This window comes from Cheilinus undulatus, linkage group 4, assembly GCF_018320785.1.
Source record: "Cheilinus undulatus linkage group 4, ASM1832078v1, whole genome shotgun sequence".
Taxonomy (NCBI): domain Eukaryota; kingdom Metazoa; phylum Chordata; class Actinopteri; order Labriformes; family Labridae; genus Cheilinus; species Cheilinus undulatus.
In genome coordinates, this window is record NC_054868.1 from 54,352,085 (window position 1) to 54,376,561 (window position 24,477).

A 24,477-nucleotide genomic window follows, 5' to 3' on the forward strand; every position below is an offset into this window, starting at 1 on the left:
AAGGGATAAAGGTGCACTCACACTAGGCCATCCGTACCGTGCCGTATTCTAACCGTGCGGAAGCCCATTTCACCCCCTCCCCTGTCCCCCCTTTGGCCCACACTCACACTGCTCAGCGCATCCATGCCTGGACACAGATACGTCACGCACCGACGTCATCACACGAAGTATCCACCGTTCATGACTCTATAGGTGTTGATAACTCAGTATTTATAAGTGTTGTTTTTTTAGGCTGTAAAATATCAACAGATTTATACCATACCTGATCTGACACCAGAGGTATTTCAGCTGACACCTGACATCAGCAGCTACATTAACTATACAGAGCCCAGTGAGGAGAGAGAGAGAAAAAGCGGTTCATAGCGGAGAATTATCGCTCACAACATATAATCTGGAGTCTGATCAGAGTAACAAGCACTTCTGATGAATGAAACCCGGACTTTTTATCTCATATGAGCCCCTACAGCTGCTCTTTTACGCGCCCTGAACTGAGCCTTTTCTCTGCGTTTGGATGCCTTTCAGTGGTGCACCAAACAAGCTCTCATGTCACCGGACAGTCTGTGTCCAGAGCAGGATTAAATGTTCAGATAAAAGATGTTTTTAACTGTGACGAGAGCGATTTTAACCCTCTGATGAGAGCTAGAAGTGAATGCGCCTCAGGATTAATAAACGATGTTCCGTCCAAACGTCAGCGATCAAGATCCCAATTTCACTGCTTGGTTACATGAAATAGAATTAGTGGTAAGTTAATTCAGTGGATGATACTTTGGTATTATGTTTTTCTAATAAGAGAGGTTAAATCAGCCGTGAGATTAACCCTGGCACACACTTGTCCGCGTATTTGGCACTCTGCTTTACGCACGGAGGATGAAAGGTGTTTGTTATCCTGTGAGCTGCTGTTTGTCACTAAAACAAGGGAAGAAGTTTTATTTCACAAACCAAAAAACCTCTTACATTCATTAAAGCCTGACTTTGTTTGAAACTGGTCAGAAATGTGGACTGGCCTGGGATCCATTAGAAAGAGGTCGTGAAGCTGTGTGAAGTTAAATTCTTCAGCTCTTACAAAATCTTTGTAGCTTGATGAAATACAGTGAGACAAAATACATATTTCCCTCTCTCTCTTAAATATCCTGCTGTCTCTGCGGCTGCTACCTCTGCTCTAGGGCGGGACCTTTTGTTGTTTTTTGACGCTTCGTCACATTCCCACGCTTGAGCTCCTTCATTTGCATCCGTGCCTGCTTAGGCCCACCTCGTCCATCCGTGCCGGGGCAGTGAAGCGTGCCGCGCCGAAGCACAAAACGATTGCACTCACTCTGGCCAAAGGTACCGGACTTTAGGCTGAAACGGGCCTAGGCACGGTACGGATGGCCTAGTGTGAGTGCGCCCAAAGACAGGTCATTTAAATTCTCCTCAGATGAGGCTGAACATTCAGCTTTGGGGCCCCCTGGTGGCTTGTGGGGTCCTATGCATGTGCATAGTCTGCATATAGCTCTGATTTAAAACTTGCAGTAAGATTTACTGTGAAGCCCAGCCCTAGCTGAACTCTGTGTGATAGCGGGATATTGTTCATTATATGATGAGGAGAAACATGCATGCAGAGTCTTTATTATCAGAGATGAATGCAGTCTAACACATTATCATGATGATAAAAACACAAAAAAAGAGAAAAACAACACCAAAATAACAGGAAGTGAGTGAGGCTGTCCATAAAGGTGAAAGGTAATGGAGGGGAGATGTAATTTAAACCCAAATATCCATTTTTACTAACTAAAACAAACATTTTATTTATTGTTGCCTGTAAAGGTATTTTAAATGGTATGAGCCCTTTTATGGGTAATGGGGGGAGGGCCCATCAGACTTGGACAGGGAAGTTGGATTATAATCCAGGTTAGGTCAGACCCAGGATCAGGAGGTGAATGTTAACCAGGGGGCTAGTGTTTCCGCTGCAGACCCCACGTACATGCATCAGCATTTTTACCTGGCATTTAGAGACAGCACCTTTCAGAGGCCCGCCATTTCTGTGAGACAAGACAGAGCACTGCTGTACCGGGGTCTGCCTGTGTGCACTGGCAGGTGAACGTCAGTGACAGTAGAGTCAGAATGATCGTGTCATAGCTTCAAACTTCACATTAAAGAGTCTGTGAGATCAGCAGCAGCAGTGTGAACCGACAGAACAGAGGCAGCTGCAGGCTCATCTCCTCCTGGTGGTCTTTGGTCTGAACTGAGCTTTAACCAGCTCCACCATCTGGAGATGAATTAATTCTTCACTCTAACAAACAAGAAAACATCTTCAGGTATTCATATCATCAGTAGAGATCATTCTCAAACTAAAGAAGGTTATGGGCAGTCAGAGAAGTAGTTAGAGACTTGGCCATCTCTGCAGTCTCCCAGAATAGACTGGATCCTGAAAAAGAAAACAGACCAGATCCAATGTTAGAACGCATAAACACGCTGCTTTTAACTAGCTAGCTAACTAGCTAACTGGCTAACTGGCATCTGGAAAAATTTAACCAGTAAAGTACACATGGTGATTCTTTACTGCGGTTATAAAAGCAGGATAAGAAAGAATGATGTATGAACAGCCTACTGTCACTTCACCCCATCTCTCGTCTCTATAGATCAGTCTACATGACCAGAGGCAAAATACAACACTGGATGGTTTCATCATCTGAATCAGTACAGAGGAAACGAGCAGGACTGAGAGAACCCCATGATTGTACTTACATTTTCAGAAACTTGGGATCGCTTTTATACCCGTCTTTTCTGTGAAAAAAACATAGAATGGATATGTTAATAGGACATCTGCAGTCTCTACAAGGACGTCTACAGTCTCTACGAGTACTACAGTCTCTACGAGTACTACAGTCTCAACGAGGACATCAACAGTCTCTACAACAATCTCTACAGTCTCTACGAGGTCGTCTACAGTCTCTACAAGGATGTCTACAGTCTCTACGAGGACATCAACAGTCTCTACAACAATGTCTACAGTCTCTACGAGGTCGTCTACAGTCTCTACAAGGATGTCTACAGTCTCTACGAGGACGTCTACAGTCTTTATGAGGACTTCTACAGTCTTTAAGAGGACATCTACAGTCTGTATGAGGACGTCTACAGTCTCTATAAGGACGTCTACAGTCTCTACGAGGATGTCTACAGTCTCTATGAGGATGTCTACAGTCTCTACGAGGACGTCTACAGTCTTTATGAGGACTTCTACAGTCTTTAAGAGGACATCTATAGTCTCTATAAGGATGTCTACAGTCTCTATGAGGACATCTACAGTCTCTACAAGGACGTCTACAGTCTCTATGAGGACGTCTACAGTCTCTTCAAGGATGTCTACAGTCTCTATGAGGACGTCTACAGTCTCTATGAGGACGTCTACAGTCTCTACAACAATGTCTACAGTCTCTACGAGGTCGTCTACAGTCTCTATAAGGACGTCTACAGTCTCTACGAGGACGTCTACAGTCTCTACAACAATGTCTACAGTCTCTACGAGGTCGTCTACAGTCTCTACGAGGATGTCTACAGTCTTTATGAGGACTTCTTCAGTCTTTAAGAGGACATCTACAGTCTCTATGAGGACGTCTACAGTCTCTATGAGGACGTCTACAGTCTCTATGAGGAGGTCTACAGTCTACGAGGACGTCTACAGTCTCTATGAGGAGGTCTACAGTCTCTACGAGGACGTCTACAGTCTCTATGAGGAACTTTAAGATTTAGGAAAAATAAAAGGCGTAAAATGAACTCACATCATCTTTTTGAGGATCTTTAAAATGCAGTCAATATCATCTGTGATATCCCTGTCACACAGGCCTGGAGAGAAACAGGATCAAACAGTAAAACATGAATGTTAGTGTAGGTTTTAGCATGTATAAGTCAGAGTAGTGAAATGGTGCTCCAGCCCTAACAGATCTAAAGATGATTCAGGCTCACCGCTGCAATTCATCTCACAGAGGGTGTGTGATGGATCCTTGTCCCCCTCAGAGCAGACCACTTCTCCAGTGAGCTGGAACAGACCATAGAACTTCTCCTTGAGGTGAGAGCTGCTGGGAGGAGAATTCACAACGCTGGTGTCGTAATGTGACGTCTGACTAACGTGGCAGACGACTGAAAAGAAGCACAGAGAGGAGGATCAGATTAACCACCTGAAAATGTCACAGCCTCACTTAAAAGAAGCAATAGCTAACAATCTTTAGGCCAGATGGCCTGAAGGTTTTTTTTAAGTCGACTAGTATCATCTAAAACTAGATCAAAATTGCAATTTCAGCTGAAACTGCGTGGGGATGCTAAGAGCTGAATTGTTGAAGAACTGCTGAAAATAGCATAAAAGGGCATGTATGTAAAAAAAATGGCATTTTAAAGCTCAAAAGGAAGAAAAATAGCTGAAAGTAGCCTAAAAAAGCTGAAAATAGCATAAAAATAGTCGAAAGTAGCCTAAAAAATAGCTGAAAATAGCACAAAAATAGCTGATTTTGACCAAACAGCAGCTGAAAATTGCATTTAATAGTGGACAAAGTATAGAAATAGCTGAAAATAGAATAATAATAGCATAAAATAGCATAAAATGGCATAAATGTAGCTGAAAATGGCATTCAATAGCTAAAAAAGGATAAAAATAGCTGAAAGTAGCTATGTTTAAAAAGTAATGAAAGTTAGAAATAAGAAGGGTGGGTGGGGTTATTCCCCATAGCAACAGGTGATGTCATGGGCTCATATATTTGCTCTGCTCAGATTTAAGTAAGTCAGGAAAGAGATGAACCTCTTTAGATGGCAGCACATATGGACGCAGCGGCTCCTAGTTCTCTGTTCTTTCTTGAATATTTCCTGTTCTTCTTGAATATTTACTGTTCTTCTTGAATATTTCCTGTTCTTCTTGAATATTTACTGTTCTTCTTGAATATTTACTGGTCTTCTTGAATATTTACCGTTTTTTAATAGTTACTGTTCTTGAATATTTACTGTTCTTCTTGAATAGTTACTGTTCTTCTTGGATATCAACAGTTCTTCTTGAATATTTACTGTTCTTGAATATTTAATGTTCTTCTTGAATATCTACTGTTCTTCTTTAATATTTACCGTTTTTGAATAGTTACTGTTCTTCTTGAATATTTACTGTTCTTTAATATTTACTGTTCTTCTTGAATATCTACTGTGCTTCTTGAAAATTTACCTCTCTTTCTTGAATATTTACTGTTCTTTCTTGAATATTTACTGTTCTTGTTGAATATTTACTGTTCTTTCTTGAATATTTAGTGTTCTTCTTGAATATTTACCTCTCTTTCTTAAATATTTACTGTTCTTCTTGAATATTTACTGTTCTTGAATAGTTACTGTTCTTCTTGAATATCTACTGGTCTTCTTGAATATTTACTGTTCTTCTTGAAAATTTACCTCTCTTTCTTGTATATTTCGTGTTCTTCTTGAATATTTCCTGTTCTTCTTGAATATTTACTGTTCTTCTTGAATATTTACTGGTCTTCTTGAATATTTACTGCTCTTGAATAGTTACTGTTCTTTCTTGAATATTTACTGTTCTTGAAAAGTTACTGTTCTTGAATATTTACTGTTCTTTCTTGAATATTTACCGTTCTTGAATATTTACTGTTCTTCTTGAATATTTACTGTTCTTCTTGAATATTTCCTGTTCTTCTTGAATATTTACTGTTCTTGAATAGTTACTGTTCTTCTTGAATATTTCCTGTTCTTCTTGAATATTTACTGTTCTTGAATAGTTACTGTTCTTCTTGAATATTTACTGTTCTTGAATAGTTACTGTTCTTCTTGAATATTTACTGTTCTTGAATAGTTACTGTTCTTCCTGAATATTTACTGTTCTTCTTGAATATTTACCGTTCTTGAATAGTTACTGTTCTTCCTGAATATTTACTGTTCTTCTTTAATATTTACCGTTCTTGAATAGTTACTGTTCTTCCTGAATATTTACTGTTCTTCCTGAATATTTACCGTTCTTGAATAGTTACTGTTCTTCTTGAATATTCACTGTTCTTGAATAGTTACTGTTCTTCCTGAATATTTACTGTTCTTCTTTAATATTTACCATTCTTGAATAGTTACTGTTCTTCCTGAATATTTACTGTTCTTCTTTAATATTTACCGTTCTTGAATAGTTACTGTTCTTCCTGAATATTTACTATTCTTCTTTAATATTTACTGTTCTTGAATAGTTACTGTTCTTCCTGAATATTTACCGTTCTTGAATAGTTACTGTTGTTCCTGAATATTTACTGTTCTTCTTTAATATTTACCGTTCTTGAATAGTTACTGTTCTTCCTGAATATTTACTGTTCTTCTTTAATATTTACCGTTCTTGAATAGTTACTGTTCTTCTTGAATATTCACTGTTCTTGAATAGTTACTGTTCTTCCTGAATATTTACTGTTCTTCTTGAATATTTACCGTTCTTGAATAGTTACTGTTCTTCCTGAATATTTACTGTTCTTCTTTAATATTTACCATTCTTGAATAGTTACTGTTCTTCCTGAATATTTACTGTTCTTCTTTAATATTTTCCGTTCTTGAATAGTTACTGTTCTTCTTGAATATGCACTGTTCTTGAATAGTTACTGTTCTTCCTGAATATTTACTGTTCTTCTTGAATATTTACCGTTCTTGAATAGTTACTGTTCTTCTTGAATATTTACCGTTCTTGAATAGTTACTGTTCTTCCTGAATATTTACTGTTCTTCTTTAATATTTACCGTTCTTGAATAGTTACTGTTCTTCTTGAATATTTACTGTTCTTGAATAGTTACTGTTCTTCCTGAATATTTACTGTTCTTCTTGAATATTTACCGTTCTTGAATAGTTACTGTTCTTCCTGAATATTTACTGTTCTTCTTTAATATTTACCGTTCTTGAATAGTTACTGTTCTTCTTTAATATTTACCGTTCTTGAATAGTTACTGTTCTTCTTGAATATTTACTGTTCTTGAATAGTTACTGTTCTTCTTGAATATTTACTGTTCTTCTTGAATATTTACTGTTCTTGAATAGTTACTGTTCTTCTTGAATATTTACTGTTCTTGAATAGTTACTGTTCTTCTTCAATATTTACTGTTCTTGAATAGTTACTGTTCTTCCTGAATATTTACTGTTCTTCTTGAATATTTACCGTTCTTGAATAGTTACTGTTCTTCCTGAATATTTACTGTTCTTCTTTAATATTTACCGTTCTTGAATAGTTACTGTTCTTCTTTAATATTTACCGTTCTTGAATAGTTACTGTTCTTCTTGAATATTTACTGTTCTTGAATATTTACTGTTCTTTCTTCAATATTTACTGTTCTTGAATAGTTACTGTTCTTCCTGAATATTTACTGTTCTTCTTTAATATTTACCATTCTTGAATAGTTACTGTTCTTCCTGAATATTTACTGTTCTTCTTTAATATTTTCCGTTCTTGAATAGTTACTGTTCTTCTTGAATATGCACTGTTTTTGAATAGTTACTGTTCTTCCTGAATATTTACTGTTCTTCTTGAATATTTACCGTTCTTGAATAGTTACTGTTCTTCTTGAATATTTACCGTTCTTGAATAGTTACTGTTCTTCCTGAATATTTACTGTTCTTCTTGAATATTTACTGTTCTTGAATGGTTACTGTTCTTCTTGAATATTTACTGTTCTTGAATAGTTACTGTTCTTCTTGAATATTTACTGTTCTTCTTGAATATTTACCGTTCTTGAATAGTTACTGTTCTTCCTGAATATTTACTGTTCTTCTTTAATATTTACCGTTCTTGAATAGTTACTGTTCTTCTTTAATATTTACCGTTCTTGAATAGTTACTGTTCTTCTTGAATATTTACTGTTCTTGAATAGTTACTGTTCTTCTTGAATATTTACTGTTCTTGAATAGTTACTGTTCTTCTTCAATATTTACTGTTCTTGAATAGTTACTGTTCTTCTTGAATATTTACTGTTCTTCTTGAATATTTACTGTTCTTGAATAGTTACTGTTCTTCTTTAATATTTACTGTTCTTGAATAGTTACTGTTCTTCTTCAATATTTACTGTTCTTGAATAGTTACTGTTCTTCCTGAATATTTACTGTTCTTCTTGAATATTTACCATTCTTGAATAGTTACTGTTCTTCCTGAATATTTACTGTTCTTCTTTAATATTTACCGTTCTTGAATAGTTACTGTTCTTCTTGAATATTTACCGTTCTTGAATAGTTACTGTTCTTCTTGAATATTTACTGTTCTTGAATATTTACTGTTCTTTCTTCAATATTTACTGTTCTTGAATATTTACTGTTCTTCTTGAATATTTACTGTTCTTGAATAGTTACTGTTCTTCCTGAATATTTACTGTTCTTCTTTAATATTTACCGTTCTTGAATAGTTACTGTTCTTTCTTGTAGTTACCTTTCTTGAATAGTTACTGTTCTTCCTGAATATTTACTGTTCTTCTTTAATATTTACCGTTCTTGAATAGTAACTGTTCTTCTTTAATATTTACCGTTCTTGAATAGTTACTGTTCTTCTTGAATATTTACCGTTCTTGAATAGTTACTGCTCTTCCTGAATATTTACTGTTCTTCTTTAATATTTACCGTTCTTGAATAGTTACTGTTCTTCCTGAATATTTACTGTTCTTCTTTAATATTTACCGTTCTTGAATAGTTACTGTTCTTCTTGAATATTTACTGTTCTTGAATAGTTACTGTTCTTCCTGAATATTTACTGTTCTTCTTTAATATTTACCGTTCTTGAATAGTTACTGTTCTTCTTGAATATTTACCGTTCTTGAATAGTTACTGTTCTTCCTGAATATTTACTGTTCTTCTTTAATATTTACTGTTCTTGAATAGTTACTGCTCTTCCTGAATATTTACTGTTCTTCTTTAATATTTACCGTTCTTGAATAGTTACTGTTCTTCCTGAATATTTACTGTTCTTCTTTAATATTTACCGTTCTTGAATAGTTACTGTTCTTCTGGAATATTTACTGTTCTTGAATAGTTACTGTTCTTCTTGAATATTTCCTGTTCTTCTTGAATATTTACTGTTCTTGAATAGTTACTGTTCTTCTTGAATATTTACTGTTCTTGAATAGTTACTGTTCTTCTTGAATATTTACTGTTCTTGAATAGTTACTGTTCTTGAATATTTACTGTTCTTGAATAGTTACTGTTCTTCTTGAATATTTGCTGTTCTTGAATAGTTACTGTTCTTCCTGAATATTTACTGTTCTTCTTTAATATTTACCGTTCTTGAATAGTTACTGTTCTTCTTGAATATTTACCGTTCTTGAATAGTTACTGTTCTTCCTGAATATTTACTGTTCTTCTTTAATATTTACTGTTCTTGAATACTTACTGTTCTTCCTGAATATTTACTGTTCTTCTTTAATATTTACCGTTCTTGAATAGTTACTGTTCTTCTGGAATATTTACTGTTCTTGAATAGTTACTGTTCTTCTTGAATATTTCCTGTTCTTCTTGAATATTTACTGTTCTTGAATAGTTACTGTTCTTCTTGAATATTTACTGTTCTTGAATAGTTACTGTTCTTCTTGAATATTTACTGTTCTTGAATAGTTACTGTTCTTCCTGAATATTTACTGTTCTTCTTGAATATTTACCGTTCTTGAATAGTTACTGTTCTTCCTGAATATTTACTGTTCTTCTTTAATATTTACCGTTCTTGAATAGTTACTGTTCTTCTTTAATATTTACCGTTCTTGAATAGTTACTGTTCTTCTTGAATATTTACTGTTCTTGAATATTTACTGTTCTTTCTTCAATATTTACTGTTCTTGAATATTTACTGTTCTTCTTGAATATTTACTGTTCTTGAATAGTTACTGTTCTTTCTTGAATAGTTACCATTCTTGAATAGTTACTGTTCTTCCTGAATATTTACTGTTCTTCTTTAATATTTACCGTTCTTGAATAGTTACTGTTCTTTTTTGAATAGTTACCGTTCTTGAATAGTTACTGTTCTTCCTGAATATTTACTGTTCTTCTTTAATATTTACCGTTCTTGAATAGTAACTGTTCTTCTTGAATATTTACCGTTCTTGAATAGTTACTGTTCTTCTTGAATATTTACTGTTCTTGAATATTTACTGTTCTTTCTTGAATATTTACTGTTCTTGAATAGTTACTGTTCTTCCTGAATATTTACTGTTCTTCTTTAATATTTACCGTTCTTGACTAGTTACTGTTCTTCTTGAATATTTACTGTTCTTGAATAGTTACTGTTCTTCTTGAATAGTTACTGTTCTTCTTAAATATTTACTGTTCATGAATAGTTATTGTTCTTGAATATTTACTGTTCTTGAATAGTTACTGTTCTTCTTGAATATTTACTGTTCTTCTTGAATATTTACTGTTCTTGAATAGTTATTGTTCTTTAATATTTACTGTTCTTGAATAGTTACTGTTCTTCTTGACTTTCTACTTTTCTTCTTGAATATTGACTGTTCTTGAATATTTACTGTTCTTCTTTAATATTTACCGTTCTTGAATAGTTACTGTTCTTCTTTAATATTTACTGTTCTTGAATATTTACTGTTCTTCTTGAATATTTACTGTTCTTGAATAGTTACTGTTCTTCCTGAATATTTACTGTTCTTCTTTAATATTTACCGTTCTTGAATAGTTACTGTTCTTCTTTAATATTTACTGTTCTTGAATATTTACTGTTCTTCTTTAATATTTATTGTTCTTGAATATTTGCTGTTCTTCTTGAATATTTACTGTTCTTGAATATTTTACTGTTCTTTCTTGAATATTTACTGTTCTTGAATAGTTACTGTTCTTCTTGAATATTAACTGTTCTTCTTGAATATTTACTGTTCTTGAATAGTTATTGTTCTTTAATATTTACTGTTCTTGAATATTTACTGTTCTTTCTTGAATATTTACTGTTCTTGAATATTTACTGTTCTTCTTGAATATTTACTGTTCTTCTTTAATATTTACTGTTCTTCAATAGTAACTGTTCTTCTTGACTATCTACTTTTCTTATGAATATTTACTGTTCTTGAATAGTTACTGTTCTTCTTGAATATTTCCTGTTCTTCTTGAATATTTACTGTTTTTGAATATTTACTGTTCTTCTTTAATATTTACTGTTCTTGAATAGTTACTGTTCTTCCTGAATATTTACTGTTCTTCTTTAATATTTACCGTTCTTGAATAGTTACTGTTCTTCTTTAATATTTACTGTTCTTGAATATTTACTGTTCTTCTTGAATATTTACTGTTCTTCTTTAATATTTACTGTTCTTGAATATTTACTGTTCTTCTTTAATATTTACTGTTCTTGAATAGTTACTGTTCTTCTTGAATATTTACTGTTCTTCTTCAATATTTACTGTTCTTGAATATTTACTGTTCTTCTTTAATATTTACTGTTCTTGAATAGTTACTGTTCTTCTTGAATATTTACTGTTCTTCTTTAATATTTACTGTTCTTGAATATCTACTGTTCTTCTTTAATATTTACTGTTCTTGAATAGCTACTGTTCTTCCTGAATATTTACTGTTCTTCTTTAATATTTACCGTTCTTGAATATTTACTGTTCTTCTTTAATATTTACTGTTCTTGAATAGTTACTGTTCTTCTTGAATATTTACTGTTTTTGAATAGTTACTGTTCTTGAATATTTACTGTTCTTGAATAGTTACTGTTCTTCTTGAATATTTACTGTTCTTGAATATTTATTGTTCTTCTTGAATATTTACTGTTCTTGAATAGATACTGTTCTTCTTGAATATTTACTGTTCTTGAATATTTACTGTTCTTGAATAGTTACTGTTCTTCTTTAATATTTACTGTTCTTGAATATTTACTGTTCTTCTTTAATATTTACTGTTCTTGAATATTTGCTGTTCTTCTTGAATATTTACTGTTCTTGAATATTTTACTGTTCTTTCTTGAATATTTACCGTTCTTGAATAGTTACTGTTCTTCTTGAATATTAACTGTTCTTCTTGAATATTTACTGTTCTTCTTGAATAGTTATTGTTCTTTAATATTTACTGTTCTTGAATATTTACTGTTCTTTCTTGAATATTTACTGTTCTTGAATAGTTACTGTTCTTCCTGAATATTTACTGTTCTTCTTTAATATTTACCGTTCTTGAATAGTTACTGTTCTTCTTTAATATTTACTGTTCTTGAATATTTACTGTTCTTCTTTAATATTTACTGTTCTTGAATATTTGCTGTTCTTCTTGAATATTTACTGTTCTTGAATATTTTACTGTTCTTTCTTGAATATTTACTGTTCTTGAATAGTTACTGTTCTTCTTGAATATTTACTGTTCTTCTTGAATATTTACTGTTCTTGAATAGTTATTGTTCTTTAATATTTACTGTTCTTGAATATTTACTGTTCTTTCTTGAATATCTACTGTTCTTGAATAGTTACTGTTCTTCTTGAATATTTACTGTTCTTGAATAGTTACTGTTCTTCTTGAATAGTTACTGTTCTTGAATAGTTACTGTTCTTCCTGAATATTTACTGTTCTTCTTGAATATTTACCGTTCTTGAATAGTTACTGTTCTTCCTGAATATTTACTGTTCTTCTTTAATATTTACCGTTCTTGAATAGTTACTGTTCTTCTTTAATATTTACCGTTCTTGAATAGTTACTGTTCTTCTTGAATATTTACTGTTCTTGAATATTTACTGTTCTTTCTTGAATATTTACTGTTCTTGAATATTTACTGTTCTTCTTGAATATTTACTGTTCTTGAATATTTACTGTTCTTTCTTGAATATTTACTGTTCTTGAATAGTTACTGTTCTTCCTGAATATTTACTGTTCTTCTTTAATATTTACCGTTCTTGACTAGTTACTGTTCTTCTTGAATATTTACTGTTCTTGAATAGTTACTGTTCTTCTTGAATAGTTACTGTTCTTCTTGAATATTTACTGTTCATGAATAGTTATTGTTCTTGAATATTTACTGTTCTTGAATAGTTACTGTTCTTCTTGAATATTTACTGTTCTTCTTGAATATTTACTGTTCTTGAATAGTTATTGTTCTTTAATATTTACTGTTCTTGAATAGTTACTGTTCTTCTTGAATAGTTACTGTTCTTCTTGAATATTTACTGTTCATGAATATTTACTGTTCTTGAATATTTACTGTTCTTCTTTAATATTTACTGTTCTTGAATATTTGCTGTTCTTCTTGAATATTTACTGTTCTTGAATATTTTACTGTTCTTTCTTGAATATTTACTGTTCTTGAATAGTTACTGTTCTTCTTGAATATTTACTGTTCTTCTTGAATATTTACTGTTCTTGAATAGTTATTGTTCTTACTGAATATTTAATATTCTTCTTTAATATTTACTGTTCTTGAATAGTTACTGTTCTTCTTGAATATTTACTGTTCTTGAATAGTTACTGTTCTTCTTGAATATTTACTGTTCTTGAATATTTATTGTTCTTCTTGAATATTTACTGTTCTTGAATATTAAATTTTATTCTTGAATATTTACTGTTCTTGAATATTTACTGTTCTTTCTTGAATATTTACTGTTCTTGAATAGTTACTGTTCTTCCTGAATATTTACTGTTCTTCTTTAATATTTACCGTTCTTGACTAGTTACTGTTCTTCTTGAATATTTACTGTTCTTGAATAGTTACTGTTCTTCTTGAATAGTTACTGTTCTTCTTGAATATTTACTGTTCATGAATAGTTATTGTTCTTGAATATTTACTGTTCTTGAATAGTTACTGTTCTTCTTGAATATTTACTGTTCTTCTTGAATATTTACTGTTCTTGAATAGTTATTGTTCTTTAATATTTACTGTTCTTGAATAGTTACTGTTCTTCTTGACTATCTACTTTTCTTCTTGAATATTGACTGTTCTTGAATATTTACTGTTCTTTCTTTAATATTTAATGTTCTTGAATTGTTACTGTTCTTCCTGAATATTTACTGTTCTTCTTTAATATTTACCGTTCTTGAATAGTTACTGTTCTTCTTTAATATTTACTGTTCTTGAATATTTACTGTTCTTCTTTAATATTTACTGTTCTTGAATATTTACTGTTCTTCTTGAATATTTACTGTTCTTGAATAGTTACTGTTCTTCTTGAATATTTACTGTTCTTGAATATTTATTGTTCTTCTTGAATATTTACTGTTCTTGAATATTTACTGTTCTTCTTGAATATTTACCGTTCTTGAATAGTTACTGTTCTTCCTGAATATTTACTGTTCTTCTTTAATATTTACCGTTCTTGAATAGTTACTGTTCTTCTTTAATATTTACCGTTCTTGAATAGTTACTGTTCTTGAATATTTTACTGTTCTTTCTTGAATATTTACTGTTCTTGAATAGTTACTGTTCTTCTTGAATATTAACTGTTCTTCTTGAATATTTACTGTTCTTTCTTGAATATTTACTGTTCTTCCTGAATATTTACTGTTCTTTTTTAATATTTACTGTTCTTCAATAGTAACTGTTCTTCTTGACTATCTACTTTTCTTCTTTAATATTTACTGTTCTTGAATAGTTACTGTTCTTCTTGAATATTTACTGTTCTTGAATAGTTACTGTTCTTCTTGAATATTTACTGTTCTTCTTCAATATTTACTGTTCTTGAATATTTACTGTTCTTCTTTAATATTTACTGTTCTTGAATAGTTACTGTTCTTCTTGAATATTTACTGTTCTTCTTTAATGTTTACTGTTCTTGAATATTTACTGTTCTTCTTTAATATTTACTGTTCTTGAATAGTTACTGTTCTTCCTGAATATTTACTGTTCTTCTTTAATATTTACCGTTCTTGAATAGTTACTGTTCTTCTTTAATATTTACTGTTCTTGAATAGTTACTGTTCTTCTTGAATATTTACTGTTTTTGAATAGTTACTGTTCTTGAATATTTACTGTTCTTGAATAGTTACTGTTCTTCTTGAATATTTACTGTTCTTGAATATTTATTGTTCTTCTTGAATATTTACTGTTCTTGAATAGATACTGTTCTTCTTGAATATTTACTGTTCTTGAATATTTACTGTTCTTCTTTAATATTTACCGTTCTTGAATAGTTACTGTTCTTCTTTAATATTTACTGTTCTTGAATAGTTACTGTTCTTCTTGAATATTTACTGTTCTTGAATATTTACTGTTCTTCTTGAATATTTACTGTTCTTGAATAGTTACTGTTCTTCCTGAATATTTCCTGTTCTTCTTGAATATCTACTGTTCTTGAATAGTTACTGTTCTTCTTTAATATTTACTGTTCTTGAATAGTTACTGTTCTTCTTGAATATTTACTGTTCTTCTTTAATATTTACTGTTCTTGAATATTTACTGTTCTTCTTTAATATTTACTGTTCTTGAATATTTACTGTTCTTCTTGAATATTTACTGTTCTTGAATATTTATTGTTCTTCTTGAATATTTACTGTTCTTGAATAGTTACTGTTCTTCTTGAATATTTACTGTTCTTGAATATTTACTGTTCTTCTTTAATATTTACCGTTCTTGAATAGTTACTGTTCTTCTTTAATATTTACTGTTCTTGAATAGTTACTGTTCTTCTTGAATATTTACTGTTCTTGAATATTTACTGTTCTTCTTGAATATTTACTGTTCTTGAATAGTTACTGTTCTTCCTGAATATTTCCTGTTCTTCTTTAATATTTACCATTCTTGAATAGTTACTGTTCTTCTTTAATATTTACTGTTCTTTAATAGTTACTGTTCTTCTTGAATATTTACTGTTCTTCTTTAATATTTACTGTTCTTGAATATTTACTGTTCTTCTTGAATATTTACTGTTCTTGAATAGTTACTGTTCTTCTTGAATATTTACTGTTCTTCTTCAATATTTACTGTTCTTGAATATTTACTGTTCTTCTTTAATATTTACTGTTCTTGAATAGTTACTGTTCTTCTTTAATATTTACTGTTCTTTCTTGAATATTTACTGTTCTTCTTGAATATCTACTGTTCTTCTTGAATATTTACCGTTTTTGAATAGTTACTGTTCTTCTTGAATATTTACTGTTCTTCTTGAATATTTACTGTTCTTTCTTGAATATTTACTGTTCTTCTTTAATATTTACTGTTCTTGAATATTTACTGTTCTTCTTTAATATTTACTGTTCTTGAATAGTTACTGTTCTTCCTGAATATTTACTGTTCTTCTTTAATATTTACCGTTCTTGAATAGTTACTGTTCTTCTTTAATATTTACTGTTCTTGAATAGTTACTGTTCTTCTTTAATATTTACTGTTCTTGAATAGTTACTGTTCTTCTTGAATATTTACTGTTCTTCTTTAATATTTACTGTTCTTGAATATTTACTGTTCTTCTTGAATATTTACTGTTCTTGAATAGTTACTGTTCTTCTTGAATATTTACTGTTCTTGAATATTTATTGTTCTTCTTGAATATTTACTGTTCTTGAATAGTTACTGTTCTTCTTGAATATTTACTGTTCTTGAATATTTACTGTTCTTCTTTAATATTTACCGTTCTTGAATAGTTACTGTTCTTCTTTAATATTTACTGTTCTTGAATAGTTACTGTTCTTCTTGAATATTTACTGTTCTTGAATATTTACTGTTCTTCTTGAATATTTACTGTTCTTGAATAGTTACTGTTCTTCCTGAATATTTCCTGTTCTTCTTTAATATTTACCATTCTTGAATAGTTACTGTTCTTCTTTAATATTTACTGTTCTTGAATAGTTACTGTTCTTCTTGAATATTTACTGTTCTTCTTTAATATTTACTGTTCTTGAATATTTACTGTTCTTCTTTAATATTTACTGTTCTTAAATAGTTACTGTTCTTCTTGAATATTTACTGTTCTTCTTCAATATTTACTGTTCTTGAATATTTACTGTTCTTCTTTAATATTTACTGTTCTTGAATAGTTACTGTTCTTCTTTAATATTTACTGTTCTTTCTTGAATATTTACTGTTCTTCTTGAATATCTACTGTTCTTCTTGAATATTTACCGTTTTTGAATAGTTACTGTTCTTCTTGAATATTTACTGTTCTTCTTGAATATTTACTGTTCTTCTTGAATATCTACTGTTCTTCTTGAATATCTACTGTTCTTCTTGAATATTTACCGTTTTTGAATAGTTACTGTTCTTCTTGAATATTTACTGTTCTTCTTGAATAGTTACTGTTCTTCTTGAATATTTACTGTTCTTTCTTGAATATTTACTGTTCTTCTTAAATATCTACTGTTATTCCTGAATATTTACTGTTCTTCTTAAATATTTACCGTTTTTGAATATTTACTGTTCTTCTTGAATATTTACTGTTCTTCTTGAATATTTACTGTTCTTCTTGAATATTTACTGTTCTTCTTGAATATTTACTGTTCTTCTTTAATATTTACTGTTCATATTAGTTACCTGATGCTGCACTGGCCAGAGAACTATTGTAATTTCGTTGTACACCTGTTGTGCAATGACAATAAAGGTTTCTTGAATCTTGAACCTGTCAAAATCCAAAATTCAGTCACACATAGATGTCTGTGTCTTCACATTGACAGCAGCCTTATCCCAACAAGAGAGTTAGGACACTCAGTGTGGAGTTCCCCTACAGGCTCTTTACTGTATGAAGAGAATAACATTGTTCATAGATTTAGGCTGAATCCCAATTCTCCCCTTAACCCTGGATCTTAACCCTCAGTCTCAAAATGTGCGTTCCCGCAAAGTGCGAGGGCTGTCCCAATTCTCCCGAGAGTTGAGCCAAGGGGCGAGTTTGAGGACTTTATCTCCCTCAATTTTGAGATGTTCCTTGAGCTCCCTTGGTATTGAGGGTTATCACTCGGAAAGATGCGGGGAAGAAAATCGAGCGACAAATGTAAATTTCGTTGTTAATAGAGATCTAAAAATTACCAAAACCACTCCAATATCTTAGTTCAATGTTATTTTATGGATTATTTGCCTTTTTATAGCATAACATTTCCTCTTATTTTTACAATCGTAAGCCGGTAACCGTGCTATTGTGGACAAGCCTACAAGTTACAGCTGGTGTTTGGCATTAGCTGATGGCCGTGTTATACAGTGACTTTCAGCTGAACATGTCCATCGCTGTGGTGTTTATACATGTTATTTGGTTGAATATTAACATGTTCTCATTCTTCTTCTTCCTCTGAATTGACAGACTACACAGTTTTGGCACATTACTGCCCTCTACAGTCTGAAATCATAACTGCTATTAAGAGGTGTCCCATTTCTAAGTCACGAGATGGTCCTTACACTTGGCTTTGAGGGACGAGTTAAGACTGAGGGTTGAGCTTGAGGGTAAGATTGAGGTTAAAGGGGAGAATTGGGATTCAGCCTTTGCCTTTTTTGATTTATTAGTAAACGAATGAATGAAGTCCTTTTCAAAATGAAACTGCTAAATTTGACTTTATACTGTTTTTTACTTTCTGCAAACAATTTTATTAAAAATCCAATAGAACAGTCTATTTCAATCACCAAACTACTATCACCATACTGTCATTTGGGGCTGAATTAAATACAGCTGCTGAGAGGCCGTTTCAAAATATCGCGATAAATATCCTGTATCAGGATATAGCAAAAATATATCGGGATATAAATTTTAGGGCATATCGCCCAGCCCTACTTTTAAACGTAAAAGTTTTTCTCCCAGAGCAGCCTGCCCTCAGACCCGAGAATGTTCAGAGAACACATGATCCAAGGGTCCACTTCTGCCTCAGTCTGAACCAGGAATGTTGAATTTGAATTGAGGTTGAATTTATTGAAGGATAGCCCCTTGAGGTGCAGCATCTCATTTTCAAGAGGGTCCCAGCACAAAAACATAGAAAAATACAAACTACAATACATAACAAACATAATCAAACAAAAACAGACAAATACAGACAGCTCTCCCACTTCCCCAGCCCCTCCACCCCAACCCCAGCTCCCAAATGTACACATACATACATATGTATACACACACATGTACATACATGTGCATACATGCAGATATAGATATACAGATAAACATACTGTTCATATACTGTGTATGCATACACACTCATACATATACATGTAGATATACACTACTGGTCAAAAGTTTTAGAAAACCCCAATTTTTCCATTTTTTTCTTGAAAATCATTAAGTTTAATGTGTCATTGCTCTCTGAAATGAAAGCATAGTACAAATAAGCAATTGGAGTTTAAAAAAATCATGGAATCAATTTATAGACCAAAATGTACTCTAAACTTTTGACTCATCAAAGTGGCCACCTTTGGCAGATATAGCAGCTGAACACACTCGTGGCACTCTTTCTACAACAGAAATCAAATATTCTTCAGAAAGTTCTTCCCAAATCTGCTGCAGAAGTTCCCATGAATGTGTGGCACTTGTAGATTGCTTTGCTTTCACTTTTCTGTCCAGTTCATCCCAAACCAGCTCGATGGGGTTTAAGTCTGGAGACTGTGCTGGCCACTCCATGTTTTCAAGCTTACCACCTTGTTTCTTTTTTCCTGAGGTAGTTCTGGCAAAGCTTGGACTTATGTTTTGGGTCATTATCTTGCTGTAGGATGAACCCCTGGCCAACTAGGCACATACCAGAGGGTATTGCATGCCGCTGCAGAATGCTGTGGTAGCCGTTTTGGTTCATGGTGCCTCTCACTCTGTACAAGTCACCGACCCTGGATCCAGCAAAACAGCCCCAGACCATCACACTTCCTCCTCCATGTTTGATGGTTGATGTCACACACTGTGGAACCAACCTTTCTGCTACTCAACAGCAAACAAAGATCCTGCGTGATGAACCGAAGATTTTAAATTTCGATTCATAAGTCCATAATACCTTCTTCCAGTCTTCAGTGGTCCAATGGCGGTGTTTCATGGCCCAGGCAAGCCTCTTTGTCTTATTCTGACATCTGAGCAATGGCTTTCTTGCTGCAACTCGTCCTGTCAGTCCTGCAGCTCCAAGTCTCCTCTTCACAGTTGAAACTGAGTCTTACTTACTACAACCACTATAAAGCTGTGCTTGACGGTGTTGTCCTGTGAGCCGCCTATCACGCAAGCTGTTTACTCTCAGAAACTTGTCCTCTGATTCAGCTGTGGCTTTGGGTTTCTGAGTGCCTTTTGATGGTGAAGGAAACTGTACTCACTGACACTTTGACTTTCTTTGCAATTTCTCTGTAGGAAAGATCTACATTTTTAAGTGTTGTGGTTGTCCGTCTCTCTTCCATTGTTAATTGCCTTTTTCTCGCCATTTTTGTAGCAACACACTACTTTCTGCAGTACAATACTGTTCAACCTATGCCCACGAGGGTATGGTACCACAGTGTGTTCCAACACTGCTTTTATGCAGACAGAGGGGAAATGAAATGTAAATTATTTTTTAGTTTTGGGTAACTTTACCTTTTTTTTTTAACCTCTGGCAGTTCACCACTTACCTTTGTACCATTTCAAGCCATTCATTGGATTTAAACAACTTGAATTGCAATAAATAACTGGAAAAATTGGGGTGTTCTAAAACTTTTGACTGGTAGTGTAGATACACATGTACATCTACGTACATAAGCATATACATAACATGTATCTACATACACACATAGGTGTACATACACATGTATCGTACATGTAGATTTCCACACACAAGCATAACGTATGCTGATAACATATATCAATATTTACACCCATTAATACATAAATAAATAACTCAGAAACAGGAGCATCTTGTTTTTAAATAAGACATCAGATTAGACCTAAAACTGTGAAAAGATGTGATGGACTGGGGGGGGGGTATTCCAGTCAGATGGAGCTTTATGACTAAATGACCTATGACCAATTTCCTTATGAATTCTGTGAATAGTAAAGAAAGGATAATTCAGATGTCTGAGTGGACATGGAGATGAATATGGAATAAGTAGTTGTTTTAAATATGGTGGAGAATTGAAATGAACACATTTAAAAATATATTGAAACCAGTGAAACTGACATTTGGATTTGGGTTGAAGTCAAACATAAAGCAGTGGTGTGTTCTTTAAGGACAGCTCAAAACAAATCTACAAAGGGAGTTATGTAAAGTATTTAAGGGTTTAAAATAAGTTGTGAAATTAACCTTTTTCTTTGAGTGTTTAAGTGCGATAGATGCACCAGGATTAGGATTTTTGGAGACCAAATCTGTTTTTGTATGCACATGGAAAATATATGATATTGATAGGATAACATACTGAGCTAAAGAAAAATAAGAAATAAGCTTTGAGCATCTTTACATCAATGGAAAGTGTTGACTTCTAAATCAGTGGTCAGGCATCAGGACCCACCACCTCCTCCTTAAAGAAAAGTCACAACAAAAAAAAAAAAACGCTTTGTTTATCTCATGAATGTTAGTGAATCAGTTGTCCCTGGTGATTCAGTATTCTTGGCTACCATTACACCATGGGGACAAAAGAACACTCCAAAAAATGTTGATGTTTGCAGACTAAATATAAAAACTCAGTGAGCAAGGAGACGGGACAAAACAAATGTTAGAAAAGCACATCATTACAGAAGGATCTGCATGCATGCATCTTATTCGACTCCATTTTTGTTCAGATAGCATGGAAGTTTGGTCATTTCTCTTAGAACAGTGGTGTCAAACTCAAGGCCCGGGGGCCAAATCAGGCCTGTGGTACAGTTACATCCGGCCCGCAAGATCATATATTCTTATTATAACTGGCCCTAAAATATGAGGTCTGCAGATTTCCTCAAGTATACAAACATAAACTTAACCTTGGTATCAAATATCCTTAAGTCATAAAAATGTGAAAAAATAAATAATGAAAATATTTAGGAAAAAAGAAACGTGGGAAAAGAAATTAAGTTGTGTTTTCATTTCATATTTTAAATTTTTGCATTGCATAATTATGATGTCAATCTATTATTTTGACTTTTATTTCATATCTTAACCTTTTACATTCATTATTCTGACTTTTTGTTCCATATTTTGACTTTGTTAATCTGTGATTTTCACTTTTTATCTTATATTTTGACCTCTTCAATTCATAATTTTGATATTTATCTAATCGTTTGACTTTTTCTATTTATTATTTTGATCTTTATCTCATATTTTGACCTTTTAGGTGCACCATTTTGAATTTTAAGTCATAATTTTGTCTTAAAAACATGATTGTGACTTTCTTTTTATATATATTTGCCTATTAAAAGCATTATTTTAACATCTAATTTTGTGTTTTTTCCTTTTCAACTAATAACTTTGACATTTTTTCTCATAATTTGTCCTTTTCTATTTATTAGTTGGACTTTAATCTCACATTTTTTACCTTTTAGGTTTACAATTTAATATTTTAAGTCATATTTTTTGCCTTAAAAACATAATTGTGACTTTCTTTGTCATGTATTTGCCTTTTAAAAGCATTATTTCACCATCTAATTTTGTGTTTTGATCTTTTGAACTAATAATTTTGACTTCTATCTCAGATTATGAGCCTTTTAACTTATCATTTTGACTTTTTAAATCATCTATCATCAGTGCTAGTTTTTTCCCCATAGTTTATTACTGGTGAAAATGTGGTTGACAGTTTTGTTAAATGTGGACCCTCAGGTTAGACCTTAATTCAGAATCTGGCTCCTTCTGTGATTGAGGTTGACCCCCCTGTCCTAGAATTTCCTTGTTATCTTGGGTAAACCAATTTTATGTTCAACAAAAGGGGGATAAATAGGTCGAAAAACACTGAAATTAACTCATAGGAAAACCTAAAAAAACAAATGTATGAAATTACTGTCCACTTCAGGCCTTTGTAGATGAGTTTTTGTCACATTTTTTTCCCCTGGCACACACATTCATGACCCACTAGAAAGAGTTTTGAGGCCCACTTTTGGATACCGACCCACCAGTTGAGAAGCACTGTTCTAGATCACTGTGAATCACTCTAATAATATAGAGGCTCAAATGTGCATTGATTATTAAATATTTATCATGAAATCCTGCAGGACTCACTCTTGGCCACAATGTTCTCCACACCCAGCCGTCCTGGCTCCGTCCCGTCTGTTATGGAACTCAAAGCCGTCATCAGCCGGTTCCTGAGGTCACATTTGTCTACGAGCTCTCCTCCAGCCAGGCTGAGGCCCAACAGAAACACCAGCAGCACCCTCATCGTTACTCCGACTCTGTGAACTCAGCCGTTAGATGGCATTTATACCCTCTCAGAGCCAGCGCTGACCAATCAGAGAGGAGCTGAGTCTTTGTTCTGGTCAGATAAAGGCCGCTCCCAGAGCTCTGGAAGAATGCCATGTTTTCACAGATCTGATGCTTTAACCCGGCTCTCTTTGCTCTAAAGAGGTCGGGGCAGGAAACACGATCCCTCCAACTGAAAACATCTTTTCTCTGTTACAGGTTAACGCCTTCGTCCTGATGAAAAGAGGAGGCCATGAGACGGAGACGCTGGAACAGTTCCTCCTCCCCGTCATCATCTATAATACTAAAGGATCAGGTGTCAGCAGCACAGAGCCTTAGATATGAGGACGTCAGTGTCCCCAGGACAGCCGACAATAAGAGGAGGAGAGCCTCAGTTTCACTGCTGTAAAGCTTCCAGATGGCCAGAACATGGTGGTGTTTCCTTTTACAGACCTGACAAAGACCACGAAGCAGAGCCTGAGGCACACATGCAGCCCGGTTCACCAGAGACAGATCTGATTCTGAACTAGATCAAAATTGCAATTTCAGCTGAAATTGCGTGGGGATGCTGTGAGCTGAACTGGGGAAGAACTGCTGAAAAAAGCCAAAAAGCACAAAAATAGCTGAAAATAGCATAAAATAGCATAAAATGGCTCAAAAGTAGCTAGAAAAGGCATTCAGTAGATAATAAAGGATTTTAAAAAATAGCTTAAAGTAGCCTTAAAATAGCTGAAAATAGCCTTAAAGTAGCTGAAAATGGCTTAAAAATAGCTTAAAGAAGCCTTAAAATAGCTAAAAATTGCATTATAATAGCATTAAAATAGCATTAAAATAGCCTAAAAGTAGCTGAAAATGGCATTAAATGGACGAAAAAGCATAGGAATAGCTTAAAGTAGCATTAAATAGCTGAAATAGCGGAAACATAGCTAAAAATAGCATAAAAGCTTAAGAGTGCAATACCTGATACCTGAGAATTTAGTTAGCAGCAAAATTAAACACTGCCTTATTGACACAGTAGCCTCTTGAGTCTAAAGGCTGAAGGTGTGTGAGATTGTGCTAAAGATGGTGGAGATATTGTTCACAGCAGTGTCACTTATCCCTGCTCAACCAAAGAGCCAAACTGTTGAAAAATACCTTTGTAAGAGCCACAATCTAAGCTGTGAAGCAAAAACAGCTTTAAGTACAATAACAATAAGTTAAAGGTGCCAAAAATGGTCAAAAAGCAACAAAAATGGGTGAAAAGGGGTGAGAACGGGGAGGAAAAGTGGAAAAGGGTGATAAAGTAGCAAAAATGAGTGAGAAGGACAAAAAAATGAGTTATAGGTGACATTAAATGGTGCAAAT

At 33.0% G+C, this 24,477-nt stretch overlaps 1 protein-coding gene across 1 annotated transcript; it reads right to left on the reverse strand.

Annotated features, from left to right (window-relative positions):
* Nucleotides 1-1,848: 1,848 nt before the first annotated feature.
* LOC121507820 (lysozyme C, spleen isozyme) lies at nt 1,849-23,113 on the reverse strand. Its single transcript, XM_041784160.1, has 5 exons — nt 22,957-23,113; nt 3,943-4,116; nt 3,759-3,822; nt 2,725-2,763; nt 1,849-2,404 (listed from the first exon to the last, which is right to left on the reverse strand). Exons 1-5 carry the CDS (start codon nt 23,111-23,113, stop codon nt 2,338-2,340), a joined length of 501 nt encoding a protein of 166 aa, XP_041640094.1. The 3' UTR covers nt 1,849-2,337.
* Nucleotides 23,114-24,477: the final 1,364 nt, after the last annotated feature.